General features: G+C 37.8%; 1 protein-coding gene across 1 annotated transcript in view; it reads left to right on the forward strand.

The window, feature by feature from the left end:
- LOC101155642 (calpain-1 catalytic subunit) overlaps positions 1–15,043 on the forward strand; it is a 78,983-nt gene that overhangs the window by 23,064 nt on the left and 40,876 nt on the right. Inside the window, exons 2-6 of the mRNA XM_023949080.1 lie at positions 26–473; positions 4,632–4,701; positions 6,422–6,540; positions 12,743–12,876; positions 13,445–13,613. Coding sequence (XP_023804848.1) covers positions 219–473; positions 4,632–4,701; positions 6,422–6,540; positions 12,743–12,876; positions 13,445–13,613 — 747 coding nt within the window. The 5' untranslated portion in view covers positions 26–218. The remainder of the gene's footprint in view (positions 1–25; positions 474–4,631; positions 4,702–6,421; positions 6,541–12,742; positions 12,877–13,444; positions 13,614–15,043) is intronic.

A 15,043-nucleotide genomic window follows, 5' to 3' on the forward strand; every position in this document is an offset into this window, starting at 1 on the left:
TTTTTTTTTTATCTTTTTCTTTCAGGATTTTCCAGCTACTGGGCTAAGGAAACCTAACAACCTTCAATTTGGGGATCTGAGAAAAAATCTTCATTTATCTTTATCTACCTTTTTTTTTTTTTTGAGGACGACATCTTTCTTTGCAGGGAAACATCCATAATTTGATCAAGTTTTGCAGGAATTAGTTTTTAAAGCTCTTGTTGCGCAAGATCACAGAAATGGAGCCAAGCATCTATGCCTCTGGGATGGCTGCCAAGCTGAGGAGCCAGTGGGATCGCGAAGATGGTCTAGGACAGAACCACAATGCAGTCAAATTCCTGGGACAGGATTATGAGTCCCTGAAAGCCCAGTGTCTACGTAGTGGGAAGCTTTTTGAGGACAACCTGTTCCCATGTGCTGCATCATCTCTGGGATTTAATGAGCTTGGTCCAAGATCATCCAAGACCTACGGCGTCCGTTGGATGAGACCCACGGTGAGAAAAGCGCAGTGAACTTGAAAAACTCATACATTTAGAATATTCTATGAGAGTAGCTCTTCTCACTTTTATTTAAACTTAATTCAAGCCGCAGAAAAAAAACTTTGATCCCGTTAGTCTTAATAAATCCCTTGGATTTCTCTTGTTTAAAGACCCACTCTGTTGAAAATGTTGTTTTGGGTTATTTTAAGCCTTTTAGAGTAAACTACACTGACCAAAAATATAAACGCAACACTTTTGTTATTGCTCCCATTTTGTATGGTATGAACTCAAAGATGTGAAACATTTTCCACACACACAAAATAATCAGTTCTCTGAAAAATTGTTCACAAATCTGTCTAAATCTGTGATAGTGAGCACTTCTCCTTTGCCAAGACAATACATCCCACCTCACAGGTGTGCCATATTAATATGCTGATTGGACAGCATGATTATTGCACAGGTGTGCCTTAGACTGGCCACAAGAAAAGGCCACTCTGAAATCTTCAGTTTTGTTTTATTGAGGGGGTCAGGGGACTCAGACAACCAGGGATGTTTTCAGGTTCCAAGAATTATATACAGATCCTTGCAACATGGGGCCGTGCATTATCGTGCTGCAACATGAGGTGATGTTGTTGGATGTACGGCACAACAATGAGCCCCAGGATCTCGTCACGGTATCTCTGTGCATTCAAAATGCCATAAATGAAATGCACCTGTGTTCTTCGCCCATAACATACGCCTGCCACCACCACCATGGGCTACTCGATCCACAACATTGACATCAGAAAACCGCTCACCCACACACGCTGTCTGCCATCTGCCCTGAACAGTGTAAACCAGGATTCATCGAAGATGCTTCAAGCATCTTCGATGTAGTCAGGGTGCTGCTGCTTATGTCTGAGTAAAGGAGTAGCCAATCACAAAAGTGTCTCCGCCTTGTCTGGTTTGATTGGCAGACAGACTCATTCTGCTGAAAAAGCTCATTATGAAATAAATAAGTAATTCTGAAAAACAGCAATGTGAAATAAAAACAAAGATACTTTGGAAAATATTGATTTTGAAATCCGAGTTTCTGAAAAAAAGACATATTATTGGTTGATTATGTATTTGAACGAGGTCATATTTTTCTTAAAATTATGAACAGTTTAGGACTCCATAAATTTCTACTGAACTGCCCCTTTGCAGAAACTAGAAAACACAGGTTTTTATTTTATTTTTTTATTTTGGCAATAGAATACCATAATCAAAGTTAAAAGACCACTGAAAACGCTGAATGTATCGAAAAAGGATCGGAGTGGGAATTCAATATGAACTTTTCTCAAACTAGATGTAAAAATTGTTCTTGGGTTGAGATTTGGGAGTCGCCCATCCAAATGAAGTTTTTTACATTTAATTTTAAATCTAAAATAAATAAGGTTGACAACATTCAAGCCCCCTTAGATTTGATACAACTCTTTTAATTTATGTACAGTTATTAAAGCCTTTGGCACCAGATGTTTGGACACAGCCAAGTGTGTAACTTTGGGCTGTTACTTACTAGAGTAAATAGGAACTGACATGTTTGCATAACAAACCACCACCTGACCTGGCTTCAGTTATAGTAAAAACAGCTTCAAACAGGAAGTTAGAAGGGTTGTCTTATATTGTACTCAGAATTAGACCTTTTAAATAAATAGATTTTGTGGTTAATAGCTTATGGAACTTACTTACGAGCAAATGTATTTGTGCAAAGCTTTCCCAACGGTTTAAGTGAAGTTTAGGTTTTGAGTTGACCAGGGGGGCTGATTTGCCTCTAATTATCTAAAGTATAAGGAAAAACCTACTTACTGTGATGTGAGCAGCTTTTTTGGATGTGGATTTATTTGCTGTGGTAAACAGCAAAAGATTTTGTGTTCGATGTTTCCCATTTTGTGCATCATTGTAAGTTTTTGCTTTGATTTGAGTGAAAGTAGGCCTAAGTAAAGTTATAAGACAGCTTTCTCTCAGTTTGGATTAAACCGCTGTAGAGCAGGTGTCTGCCTACAAAGTAAATGAAGACATCTGGTGGTTTTCAACGAGTAAGCAGATAAATACAGTATTGCAGTTTCTGGCAGGACCACCCTTAAACATTTTTTTAATACTCCTAAAACAATATTTTCCTATAGAGCTGACTTACATTTGTTGCTAAGCAACTAGACTTGGTAATGATTTAGATGTACTCAATGCTTCAGGATCAGTAGTGTACAATCCTCTTTTCTTATGTTTCGCTTCATCCAGACGAGAGGAGGATTTCAGTCTCCCTCGTCTAGTCTTCATGGTTTTTATTCTCATTTGCTTCTTTTTCTTCGTTATATATCTTTCTCCCTTCCTCATCCTCGCCTTATTCCATTATAAATGCACTTCTTTGCAGCTGAATATGTCACCAGACAACAAAGTGCGACTGTGTTATTCATGGCCGCTTGGAAGAAAGCACGCTCTAATTAATGTTGGTCCTTCACTTCCCATGACAGTCTGGTAATGCCAGCAGGCGAGTCGTGATTTTTATAGCTCTTGGAGTTGGGATCATCTGCGTGACAACAGCATCTTAGTATCCCTTGTAGTTTTCATTTGAGCATGTAGACCACCTAATGTGCACATGCATGCATATGTGACAGGCTGCACGTTCTAATGCTTTCTGAGGTACCGACTCACCAAAAGATTCCATGCTTCATGATTTATTGAACAACCTGTAATATTTACAGGCCATTTTCACATTTCCGTCACAAAATCTATGCTGTGTGTGGGGATGAGAATGAAAGCTTTGGTGTGTTTGTGTCTGAAGGTTCAACTGTGTGTGTGTGTGTTTGTGTGTGTGATCTTTTGTGTGCCATTATGGGGGATGGTTGGATTTCTTTATGTTGTGTATCTCACCAGGCCCAAATCGATACATCACACTCTTGTATGTTGAGTTTATCTGTGCACTAGGGTTGTGCCGATGGACGATACCATCGTCCATCGTGATGGGTGACTGACCTCACGAGTGCTTTTTCTGTTGAAGAACGGAGCTGGAAGAAGCCAGGACTAAGGGAGGCTAACACGGCCTAACAACATGTAGCCTTTGATGAACATAAAATCCATGGGAGAAATGCTGCAATCGCCATCTAGGTTGCACGTAAATATGTGGGAATAACATCAGCCTTTATTTTGTCGGGACACGACTGTAAACACAAATCCACGAGATTGTTTGAACGGTTTTTAAGGACTGAGCGACATTTCTGCTTTGAACAGCTCACACACCGCCCCAAAGCCGCTGTGTGTGCTGACGGTCCGAGCTCTGTTCGGACACACACTTTAAGACCCGGTTCTGAGTTCGGTAGCTCGTTCCCCTAGAGCTGCGGGACGGATCGCAGTCCTAAGTCTCCCACACATATCGCACATGTAACAAAGCCCCCCCTTCCCCTCAAACACAAAGCTGTAAGTCCGCGCTCCACCGGTCCACTTGACTAATTAAGTGCGGGAGCGGACTACTTCTTTTCTATTTTGTTTGTTACTTTTTTTGTTAAAGTCACTTCCCTCAGTTTATACTGGATCATCGCGGATGAGTCATTAGTTGGGAAATAAAATAAAGTTATAAAGTAAAATAACGAATAATAATTATATAAGAACGAAAAATTAAAAATAGCCCCCCCACCGACGATATCATCGTCCATCCCGATGGTTTACTGCAAACATCGTCAACTGCCAATTTAAGCGACATCGCCCAACCCTACTGTGCACCCACAAGACTAGCATTTTTTTGTACAAAAATTCTGTCCATCATATGACCCCCTTTCTTTTTAAGCTACATTCACACCACCCTCAGTGACACACATTCATGCAGCCTCTTCAGATGAAAAGTCTTTGTAAATGTGTGTCTAGAGTTCAAGTTCACGTGTAACTACACACGTTTATTGTTGGCACCTGATTTTCACTGAATATATAAACAAGATCATTTTAAAAATCTGAATAACTTTTTAGTCTACCACCATCAGCACAAATCGTGCATGATAAGCAACTCTGACTAAAAGTAGATCTTGTTATTGCATAAAAAAACTATGCCTTGAGGAATATTGGAAGTGTTTTACTCCCTTTGGGACAGCAGAGGCCTACATTGCATGTTTGAAAAATATTATCCTAGAACTAGAGTTAATTTCTTTTTCTTGTTTTTCTTCATAGGAGCTCTGCAAGCGGCCCGAGTTCATTGTGGATGGAGCTACTCGCACAGACATCTGTCAGGGAGCTCTGGGTAAGCCCCAAAGGGAGAGCCTGTGTTTTCCTGTGATTATTTTCATTATGGACGGGAAAAGAAATCACTTTAGAATGAAACTGTTGGACTGTAAAGACCACAGGTGTTGGTCCACAGGTGTTTGTGCAGAAGCCACACAGCATTGTGTCAGGGGCAGTCAGAATCCTTGGAGAGCTTGAGGATTTAGTTATAGATAATTAAAGTTTTCTTCACTACAAAAGCTCTGGGCAGCTTAACTTTATAAAGATCCTGACCCCTGTTCAGTTTGTTAAACTGTAATCCATCCACAGAGTTTCATGTTTACTGTTTCGATTTAAAGATGCTCAAATCAGTTAAATTTAAAATTGACTGTCAAAATGTGATGGCTAAATTTAAAGCTGCTAATGTGTTGTTAGCATGGAGAAAAAAAAAGTGTTAAAACTGCTGATTTTAAACCACATTTAAGGCAAAGTTATTTCTACATTTAAGAAAAGTTCTTTTTACTCTTCCTTTACAAAACCAACTTTTCAGAAAAGAAAAGCAAGCAAGCAAACAAAAAAAACAGAAAAATGTGTTTAGCTCTATTTTAAGCAACTTTTTTTTATACAGCACTTAATAACAAAAATATATTTTAAAACAAAACATAGGCCTCATATAAAAAACAATTCTTTAAAAGAATACACACAATGCCCCAAACCATCACAACCCTCACATTGTGAAACACAATAAAACAGATAATAAGTTCAATCCAGTTCAACGGAAGGGGTTATTAAAGTAAAGTTAGCACATCTAGGTTTTACCTGTCATCTGTACCTTTAAATATGCATCCATGTGTATCTTTTTTTACATGCGAGTTGTTGCGAGAGCTTCATCCATGATAGCCAACTTAAGTTTTACCTTAACTTAATGTGGTCACTTCTACATCAACATTAAAAAATAAAGCATTAAAAAAATCAAAGCTTTGGAAAAACTTCCGTTGAGACTTAAAAAAATACTTTAAAAATGTAAAAGAGATGTTGTATGATGATGTAGTAATGGAAAACCTTCAATCTTATCTAGAAACCTAAATGATCTTTCATTGTTGTTAGCCAGTGATGACTCCATGAATCCTGCGCCAATGTGAAGGCATATTGGCTATGGATAACGTGTGAATAACGTATTCTGTAAAAAAACAAAAAAAAAACAACAAAAAAAGCTGTCCAACCTGCAGGTGCTGTGGGGATAAATAATGAACACTTGTAACAGTTCATTTTCTCTCTTCTCAGTCTCTTTATCAGTCTTATCTATAATTAATGCCTCATTTTCTGCTTTGCAACTGTAAACACTACTTCCCTCTAATCATCACTGTAGATGTGGCAATGCTAAAAGCAACTTCTCACACCATGACATGAAACTGTTTGTGACATTAATGCTCACTAAGGACAAGAAAAACAATATTGTTGTCAATAAAGGCAGCCTTTGCAACAAAAACCTGTGTCAACCATTAAGTCTACATGCTTGGTGAAGCTGCTGTGAAGCAGATGAAGTGACCCTCCTCTGGTATAATTATAGACACCTTTTATACTTTTAACAGTGGGATTCCTTGCAGAAACAGAATGGTGCTACATTTAATTAGTGGTCTAACATCAGCTAGCTTGCGCAGATTCTAGGAGGTAAAGCTCAATTTGATTTAGCTCTTTTCTGCAGTTTTTATGGCCCAGAAGAAAACAGCCCTTTTCTTTATTTCTGTCTGATTCTCCAGGTGACTGCTGGCTGCTCGCAGCCATCGCCTCACTTACCTTAAACGACAATCTTCTGCACCGAGTGGTTCCTCATGGACAGTGCTTTAAGCAGGGATATGCTGGCATCTTTCACTTTCAGGTAAAGACCACATGAATTTCTTCATTTAGAAATATTACGGAGGGTAACTTGACAGTTTAGAGCTAGAAACAAAAGCACAACTCTACAACAGGCAAGTGTTTAGATGGATTCATAACTTTGATGTCATGCGAAATACAAAAATAATTAAGTGTCGAATATTGTGTAATCAAGTAGTTGGTAAAATCCAAAATAATTTGGTAAAAAAAAGTTCAGAACTTAGTCTATTCAGCATTGTGTGCTTTTTCTTTCTATAAAATATCACATTTAAGTGGTTACCACAATAATTGTAGCTCTGTCCCCTTTTCACACATTGCAAGACAGATCATTCTTTTTTATTCCAAAAAAGAGACTGGAATATTGAGCCCCAACTTTATGGTACAAGTCCTATCACCTTGGTACTCTAACAGAGGGAATATATACCATTTTGGAAAACATCTATGACGGTAATGTTTCAGGCTAACCTTATTTTTTTGTTTGTTTTCTATTTTCCAAGAATTTACTCAATAGTAGTAAATAAAGAAGAATTAAGATAATATTTTATTATCATGAAGTTGTTTATTATCCTCATGAGTTAGGGCTTTTAAAAAGACATGTACAAAGACAAAGTGTTTCTCTTGTCTGCATCTTAACTGTCATTTTTGCTGGTCTTGATGTGAAAGAGCAGCTGTGGTGAACTGTATACCACCTTTTGGTGGTGAATATTGAAAAAACTAAGAATTTAGTTGCACTTTGTAAACCAGTGAAACATGTTTTAAGTTTAGAATTGGATTAGGTTACTAATTTTCCCAATTATTCCCTTTTTTATTTTGTCATAAATGTGAAACAATACTGAACCAAGTATCATCCTTCACAAATACTGTCAAAGTTTGCATTTAAATGTCCCAATTTTTAATTTGTGGTAGAAGATGGAAGACCATTTACCCATCATGAAACATAAGGCTGTTTCCCAACCGTTTTACTTACTTAAGTTTTTGCATTGGATCATTACTCCAAGAAAACACAATACACTTTCAAAAGTCCTGAAATGGTTCATTAAAACAGGAATTGTGCCCACCCAGCTTTGCTGACAGTCAAGAATGAAAGGTCTGCCACCTGTGTAGGATACCTTCCATGAAATTCTGCTTGAAGTTACCAATGAAGGGATCTATAAACGATGAATCATTTTAAACCCTTTAATAACCTTGATAATGATAAATTAAAAACTGCTAATAAAATAAAAAAAATAATGAGACCCTGTTGCAAGCATCTTGTAAGTTCTAGTTTAATGTCCAAGACAAGCCCCCCGTTTTCACTACTACACTGATCTAGAGCTAGTAATAAAAGCAGATTGAAGAATGTAAATCTCACTGTGTGCTAAAGGGTGTGTGTTTTTGTGAGCAAATAAGATATTTTTTTCAGTGTAATAACATTTTTGATTTGACCTGTTTTTCTGTTGTTTTTAACAATCTCCTCAATAATCAAGAATAACATAAAAATTAATATTTGCTTTTAGAGAGAAAGAAAATATAAACCTCTTATTAATGTAAATATTAACACACTTAAAGACAGCTGCTATATATTATACTTGTAAATATATTGCTGATTGCTAAATATCACTGGATTTTTGTGTCATCTTGGAACGCAAAAGTTAATATATTCCCCTTCGTAAACAAGTGAGACCGGTTTATTTCGAGGAGCAATCTGTTATGAATTTTAGTGTCGGTCTTGGTTGCAAGAACAGAGAACAGTTCTTTTCAACAGGAATTTATCCACACCCAGCTTTGTCAAACTCAACACTTTGCATTTAAAGGAGTGTCACCTGTGTTGTCAGTCCCACATAAATGCCTTTCAAAAACTGGAAAGCTGTAGAATTTTGGCTGTTTAACTCTATAGAGATTAAGAACATACAAGTTGAGACTAAAAAGTATGACGATGAATTTGTGCTTGTGGAATTTTGTTATTTTTTTCCTTCTTCTTTTATCCTAAAGGAGATATCCTCTGCCATTGCTGAGCGGAACACTCATTTATTGCTTATTATTCTCAGTAGATGGACAAGAAGAATCTTCTATTTCTGCCTGACGTCTCTGTGTAAAAAGTATTGCTACTTTACCCTCAAGCTGCTTTTGTTACACATAATCCACACCTCACTGACTCATCTATAACAAGCCTTACCTGAAAAATCCACACCCCTTCAACTAATGGTAAACATTACCTCGAAAGATTTTTGTGACTTATACAACAAGACAGCACTTGGATTTGTTTTCTAGAAACCAATAAAAGACACGTACCAACACTGAGCCTCTGTCAAAAGTAAAATAAAAAAACTTTTTTTGGCTTTTTTTTCTGTTACTCCTTTTTCAGACAAAGTAGCATGTGCGATATACCTGTACTTCAGTGTTTCCAGGAAGGCTCGTTTGCAAACAGCCTCAGGCTGAGCTTAGAACCTTAACTTTGTGTACAAATTGCAAATACAGCCTCAGTGTTCCTGGAAAGCTGTTGCACAAAAGAAGAAGTATTATAAGTGTTTCCCTCATCATAAACCCCTGACAAAGATGAACATCAGTGCCAAGACGAGATGCTTTTATTTCACTCCAGTGTTTGCTAATGCAAACCTTGTGTATGTTCCATTGCAAACTTACGAATGAAACTTGTATAAGAGGTGTGATTTACAGCATTTTCAGCAGTTATCTTGCTAAGATGAATAAAGAGTTTTTATTTTACATGATTACAACAAATCTATGCAATCTTTCTGCAATAGATGGCATATTCCACTTCTGTACCTCAAAAGTCCTGAGATTTCATTTTACCTGCACAGATCCAAGACACTTTGTGCCAGATGCAAGAAATCATCCCCAGAACATACCAGAGACTCCTCCAGAAATTAGGAACTGTCTTCTGTTGCTGGTTATTATGGCCCGCAGCAGCAGTCAGTGACTGCAAGGACCATATTGTTTTTGAAGTTGGAAAGATGCGCGTAAAGCCACCAAAATTTGCACACACCTACGACACCCCACCCATGACAGTGATATCACAGCGAGCGATAATGTAAAAAAACAAAAAAAAAAAATGAATGGGCCGAAAAATGTGAATGGGCTCAAAAAACAAAACAAAAAAGGAAATCTGTAATGAAACCAAAACATACATGTCGTGCATATCCCATAAAAAATTTAAAATCATTATGGGATGGCCACACGACCTATGGCCATTTTGTGGCAAACTCTGAGAATTGGCGATTTTTGTGTTTATCTACATTATGGGAAAACAACACTTTTGTGCAACCAGCTCGAGTCTACAAATACCATAGAAATTTCATTGACCTTAGGAAAAGAATGCCATCTTGAATAAATAAAAAGAAACTTTACTTCCAGATACAAACGAAAACTCGTCCTAGAGATTTTTGGGTAAACATTGCCACAGGTGTCCATTGTGTCAAATTAAGCTTATGCTTTGCATTCCAGCAATCTGTTGTGGTGCAGTTTTCCAAGGAAACAGGGTTGAATGCCCTTAAAAGTGAGAGAACAGTTCTTTTCAACAGGAATTTATCCACACCCAGCTTTGTCAAACTCAACGCTTTGCATTTAAAGGAGTGTCACCTGTGTTGTCAGTCCCACATAAATGCTTTCAAAAACTGGAAAGCTGAAGAAGTTTGGCTGTTTAACTCTATAGAGATTAAGAACATACAAGTTGAGACTAAAAAGTATGACGATGAATTTGTGCTTGTGAAATTTTGTTATTTTTTTTCCCTCACATAGTATATCCTAAAGAAGAAATCCTCTGCAATTGCTGAGCGGAACACTAATGTAAGCAAAGAACGAGGAGTTGGTGATCAGCTGTTTCCTGCCAACTCAACCTGCAGACGTGTCTATCGCATCGAGGGCTTATGGAGCGATATTTGTGCCATTATTCTAAGCACAACACTCAGTTTTGAGCGTAAAACTGTAACATTTTGTGTACTCAAAAGATTATTTTGCAATTGAAACCGAAAAATGCACTTAACGTTCAAAAATACATGCTAACAGAACATTTTAATCCCGAAACTTTAAAATATGTGCAATCAAAACAATCTTGGCTCTTGAAACTGAAAAAGACATGCAATCAAAACAATTTTCACTCAAGAGAAATTCTCTCTTCTGTGGTTGAAAACAGAGCAGGCCACTGCGTTGCAAATGTGCCACTAAAGCCAGCCAATCAGACATGGACATGAAGGCTGACGCTGATTAGTCAAAAATTCTTCCAATTGCGCACAGACCTGATCAGTACTGAGCACATGTTTAAAGCATTTACTTAATCAACAGCCCATCAGTCTACGAGCTGATTGGAAGAATTAGACCAATCTGCATCAACCTTCATGTCCATGTCTGTGATTTTCTGACTTTTTTTGGTACACACTCATAACATGGTACCCTGCTCTGTGTTGTCGTTTGCACATGTTTTTGAGTTTCAAGTGTATTTTTCAGTTCCAAGTGCAAAGTAATTTTTGAGCACAAAATTTAAGTTTTACGCTCAAAACAGTGATTGTTGTGCTTGGAATAACTGCACGAAAATCGTTTTATAAGAGCATTGCCAGCAAGACCTGTCAGCCTGCCAGGTGTAGCGTATCGAACTCAGTGGGAAAAATGAAGATGCAGAAGCACAAAAAAAGAGACCTGGGTACATGCACATATCAAAGTCATGTGTTATGCATGCATTTAGACTTGGTTGATGATTACGTTTAGGGATGGTTTATGTCTGTCTGATTGAGCAAAACCATTTTGTCCGACCGAAAAACTGCACATGTGCACACAGTGACAGAGATGGATTTTGTTCAGCTCCTCTCCGCCAACCTAACACTGATGGAGGAATATATGCCATCTTTCTTTGGCATGTATGAATATCTAATTTGAAACAAATGAAAGACTGGTGACTATGAACTAACTTTTGTCTACTGCTGTTTGCTAAAAAATTGTGACAATATTCCTCAGTTGGCATTGAAAAGCTATATAAGCTATATATATGCAAGCTCCTGGTGGTTAATAGCTACTGTGTTCTGATCTCTATTTTTAGTTGTTTGACTTAGTTGCTGTTAATGCTTTTCTTTGGTTCCATGATTTTTAGCCTTTCATGGATTCTTCTTCTTTCTTGCAGCTTCCATCCCCTTTCGTTACAACAATCAACAGGATCATGATTGAACTCTCTGAAACTGGAATAATTGGTGCTCGATTGTACTACAGATTCAAATTGGCTGATGCTCTGCTACAATTTCTTGTAGCAGTTAGGTTTTGGTGTGTCCTTGGAGCTCCTGCAGCACTTTAAAAATGGCTTTGACTTAATATCATGTTGCTTAACAGTTGCTATTTATTTCCCCCAGCTTCTGTTTGATGTAGTTTGTACCTCCCCCTACTGGAAACCTAGAATCAGGCAGCATCTCCTTTTGGAAAAGTCCAATATTTTTCATTGATAAAAAGAAATGTCAAATTAACATTTTTTTATGTTTGCTGATGTATCTTTTATAAAGGGAAAACACACTTCTTGTTTTTAGAAGGATAATCTGTCATAATGCAAAATAATAAACATGTAAAGCATTTCCCATAAAGCTAACGACGTTCCTATGAACTTGTTCAACAGTTTTACTTGCCAACTAACCGAATTTTGGGTGTGTTTGCTTCCCCAAAATTCAAAATGTTTGTGCAGCTCGTTGCAGATAGAAATGTGCAGCTCAGATATGTTAAGAACCGTCTGAGCTGGAGAACAGGCTTGTACAGGTTTAGTCAGCAACCCGCCAACCCTGCTGCTATAGAGCACATTACATTTCAATTGATCTTTCATTTTTTTGTTTAGTTCAAGAACACTGGAGTTAATATGTCCGCAATATTCAAATGGCATAACATTATAGGACTGTAAAGAGAAACAAACATGTATTTTTTTTTTGATTGATTTAATGATCTTCAATAATTCGAGTTGTTTTGAATCCACAATTAATTTCCTGTTTATTATGACTTTGATGTCGTAAAGGCATAATGGTCAAATATAAAATGTCATAAGAGTAATTTAGGAGATGCATCTATGTATTTTTTATTTAGCAAGAAAAATTTTGGGGAAAAAGGCTGCTGTGGTTTTGATCATTAAAATGAATACATAACAGACAAATTAAAGCCTCATAAAAGAATTAGGTGTTGAAACTGGTTTACAACATACGTGATTTGCTTGATTTGTATCATCTTACGCATTTTTCTTTGTTGTGCAGTTCTGGCAGTTTGGAGAGTGGGTGGACGTGGTGATCGATGACCGGCTGCCGGCGAAGGATGGGAAGCTGCTCTTTGTCCACTCTGTAGAGGGAACAGAGTTCTGGAGCGCTTTGCTGGAAAAGGCTTATGCCAAGTAAGTTGGAAAATATGTTTTTATATTGACTTATCTATAGGACTGTTTTTTTTCTTATGTTTAATAAAGTTGTAACAAAAACCCATCGTGAACTACTTGTGTTTCAAACGCTTCTGTGAAGTTACTTGTCTCCTCGCCTGAAAAATGTAAATTTAAAGAAAATAAGATAGAAAATAACAGTATACTCTTTGAAAATTAAGGGTTAAAAAAATTTCAGAAAATTTAAGTGTTTGCATATTCAGAAAGAAAGTTCAATGGTTTGAATGGTCTTTGAAAAAAATCTGATGGAGCAGAAAAACTTCCATAAATGAATGTGGAAAACCCAGACAAAGAAACTTGTAGCTGCTCCAGTGGACGGCTGTGACATCTGCTAAGTAAACAAGTTTTCCTCTATAGCCATTTTTGATGCTTCTTCACATTGTATAGAGTTTTCTGGAATGTACCGTTCTTTTTTGCCTTCTAGAAGTTGGGTCTTTTCACTTTGACGGAAACCCCACACAACATAACTTTGCCATTATTTGTGTCTTGGCTAAGCTCCTGAAACGATTCACCTCATTTTGCGCTCCAGGCTGAATGGCTGTTACGAGGCTCTGTCAGGTGGGAGCACGTCGGAGGGCTTTGAGGACTTCACAGGCGGCGTGACAGAGATGTACGATCTGATCAAACCCCCCCCGGACCTCTTCGGCATCATCAGCAGGGCTGTGGAGAGAGGATCCCTGCTCGGCTGCTCTATTGATGTCAGTACTGAGATATGTTCTTGTCTCATGAGTTTCTGTCATTCTGTCAACTCTTCTCATTCAGTCAAATGAAAATAATTGGACTGAATGAGAAGAGTTGAGAGTTCTTTTTAATGAATTTGCAGGGTTATTTTCTGTTATATTATTCTCTTCATTATACTCTTCTTTGAGCTGAATTTAGCTGTGAACATTGATTCTAAGGAACTGAAAATTGTCCATTTGTTGATTTTGATCTTCATGGGTCAAGTTGCATTTTAACATAGGACCCCTTTTTTTAGCAGCTTCACAATTCGTGCATCCATTGAACTTTTGAGTTTTTGGAGAGTTTCTGCTTGAATTTCTTTTGCAGGATGTCTGAATAACCTACGATATTTTGCTTGAGGGTGCTCCAAAGGTTCTCCATAGGGTTCAGGTGAGGGATGTTGGGGGTCCACACCATTAGTTTATCCACTTGTATGCCCATAGGAGCCAATGATTCAGAGGTATTCTTTGCAGCATGAGATGTACATTGTCATGCATGAAGATGACTTTATGGAAAGCATGGTGGTTCTTTTGGTAGTACAGAAGAAAGTGGTCAGTCAGAAACTCCACATCCTTTTCAGTAGTAATTTTCACACCTTCAGGAACCGACCAGCTCCTTCCCTGTGATTCCGGTGAAAGACCTGACTGCGTCACCTCCTTGCTGATGTATCCTTGTTGGGACACGGTGGTCATCCACCAACTTCTCCATCCATTGGACCATCCAGGGTTGTACGGCACTCATCAGTGAACAAGACTGAAAATTAGTCTTCATGTACACTATTTTACCAAAAGTATTCACCTACCTGCTTTGACTCTCATATAAACTGAAGTACCATCCCATTGCTAACCCATAGAGTTCAGTATGATGTTGGTCCACCTTTTGCAGTTATGACAGCTTCAAATTTTCTGGGAAAGATTTCCTCATGGTTGAGGAGTGTGTTTATAGGAATGTTTGACCTGTCTTCCTGAAGCATATTGGTAAGGTCACACACTGACGTTGGTCAAGAAGGCCTGGCTCTCGGTCTCCGCTACAACCTTTTCCATGACCTTTGAGATGGCTGGGAGGATACTGATTTGGCGATAGTTGCTAACCTCCTGTTTGTTGCCACATTTATGCACAGGGGCAACTGTGATAGGCTTAAGATTCCCAGTAACTTTTTAATGCTCCTCCATATTTTCCTAGTGTCCTTTTACATCATTAATAATATTGAGAAAAAATTTTGCTTTTAGACTTTCTGAGTTGTTTGGAATTTTATTTCGAAGACTTTTAAAAATCAAGTGATCAGTATTTAATTTAGGTTTCCAAAACTTTTCAAGTGTAGCATCTTTTTTTTTTTTCATCAGCTCCCAGATATTACTGTTAAACCAGGATAGACTTTCCTTTGTGTTTGCTTCTTTTTTTGCCCCTT

This window comes from Oryzias latipes, chromosome 18 (genome assembly GCF_002234675.1).
Source record: "Oryzias latipes chromosome 18, ASM223467v1".
In the NCBI taxonomy this organism is placed as follows: Eukaryota; Metazoa; Chordata; class Actinopteri; order Beloniformes; family Adrianichthyidae; genus Oryzias; species Oryzias latipes.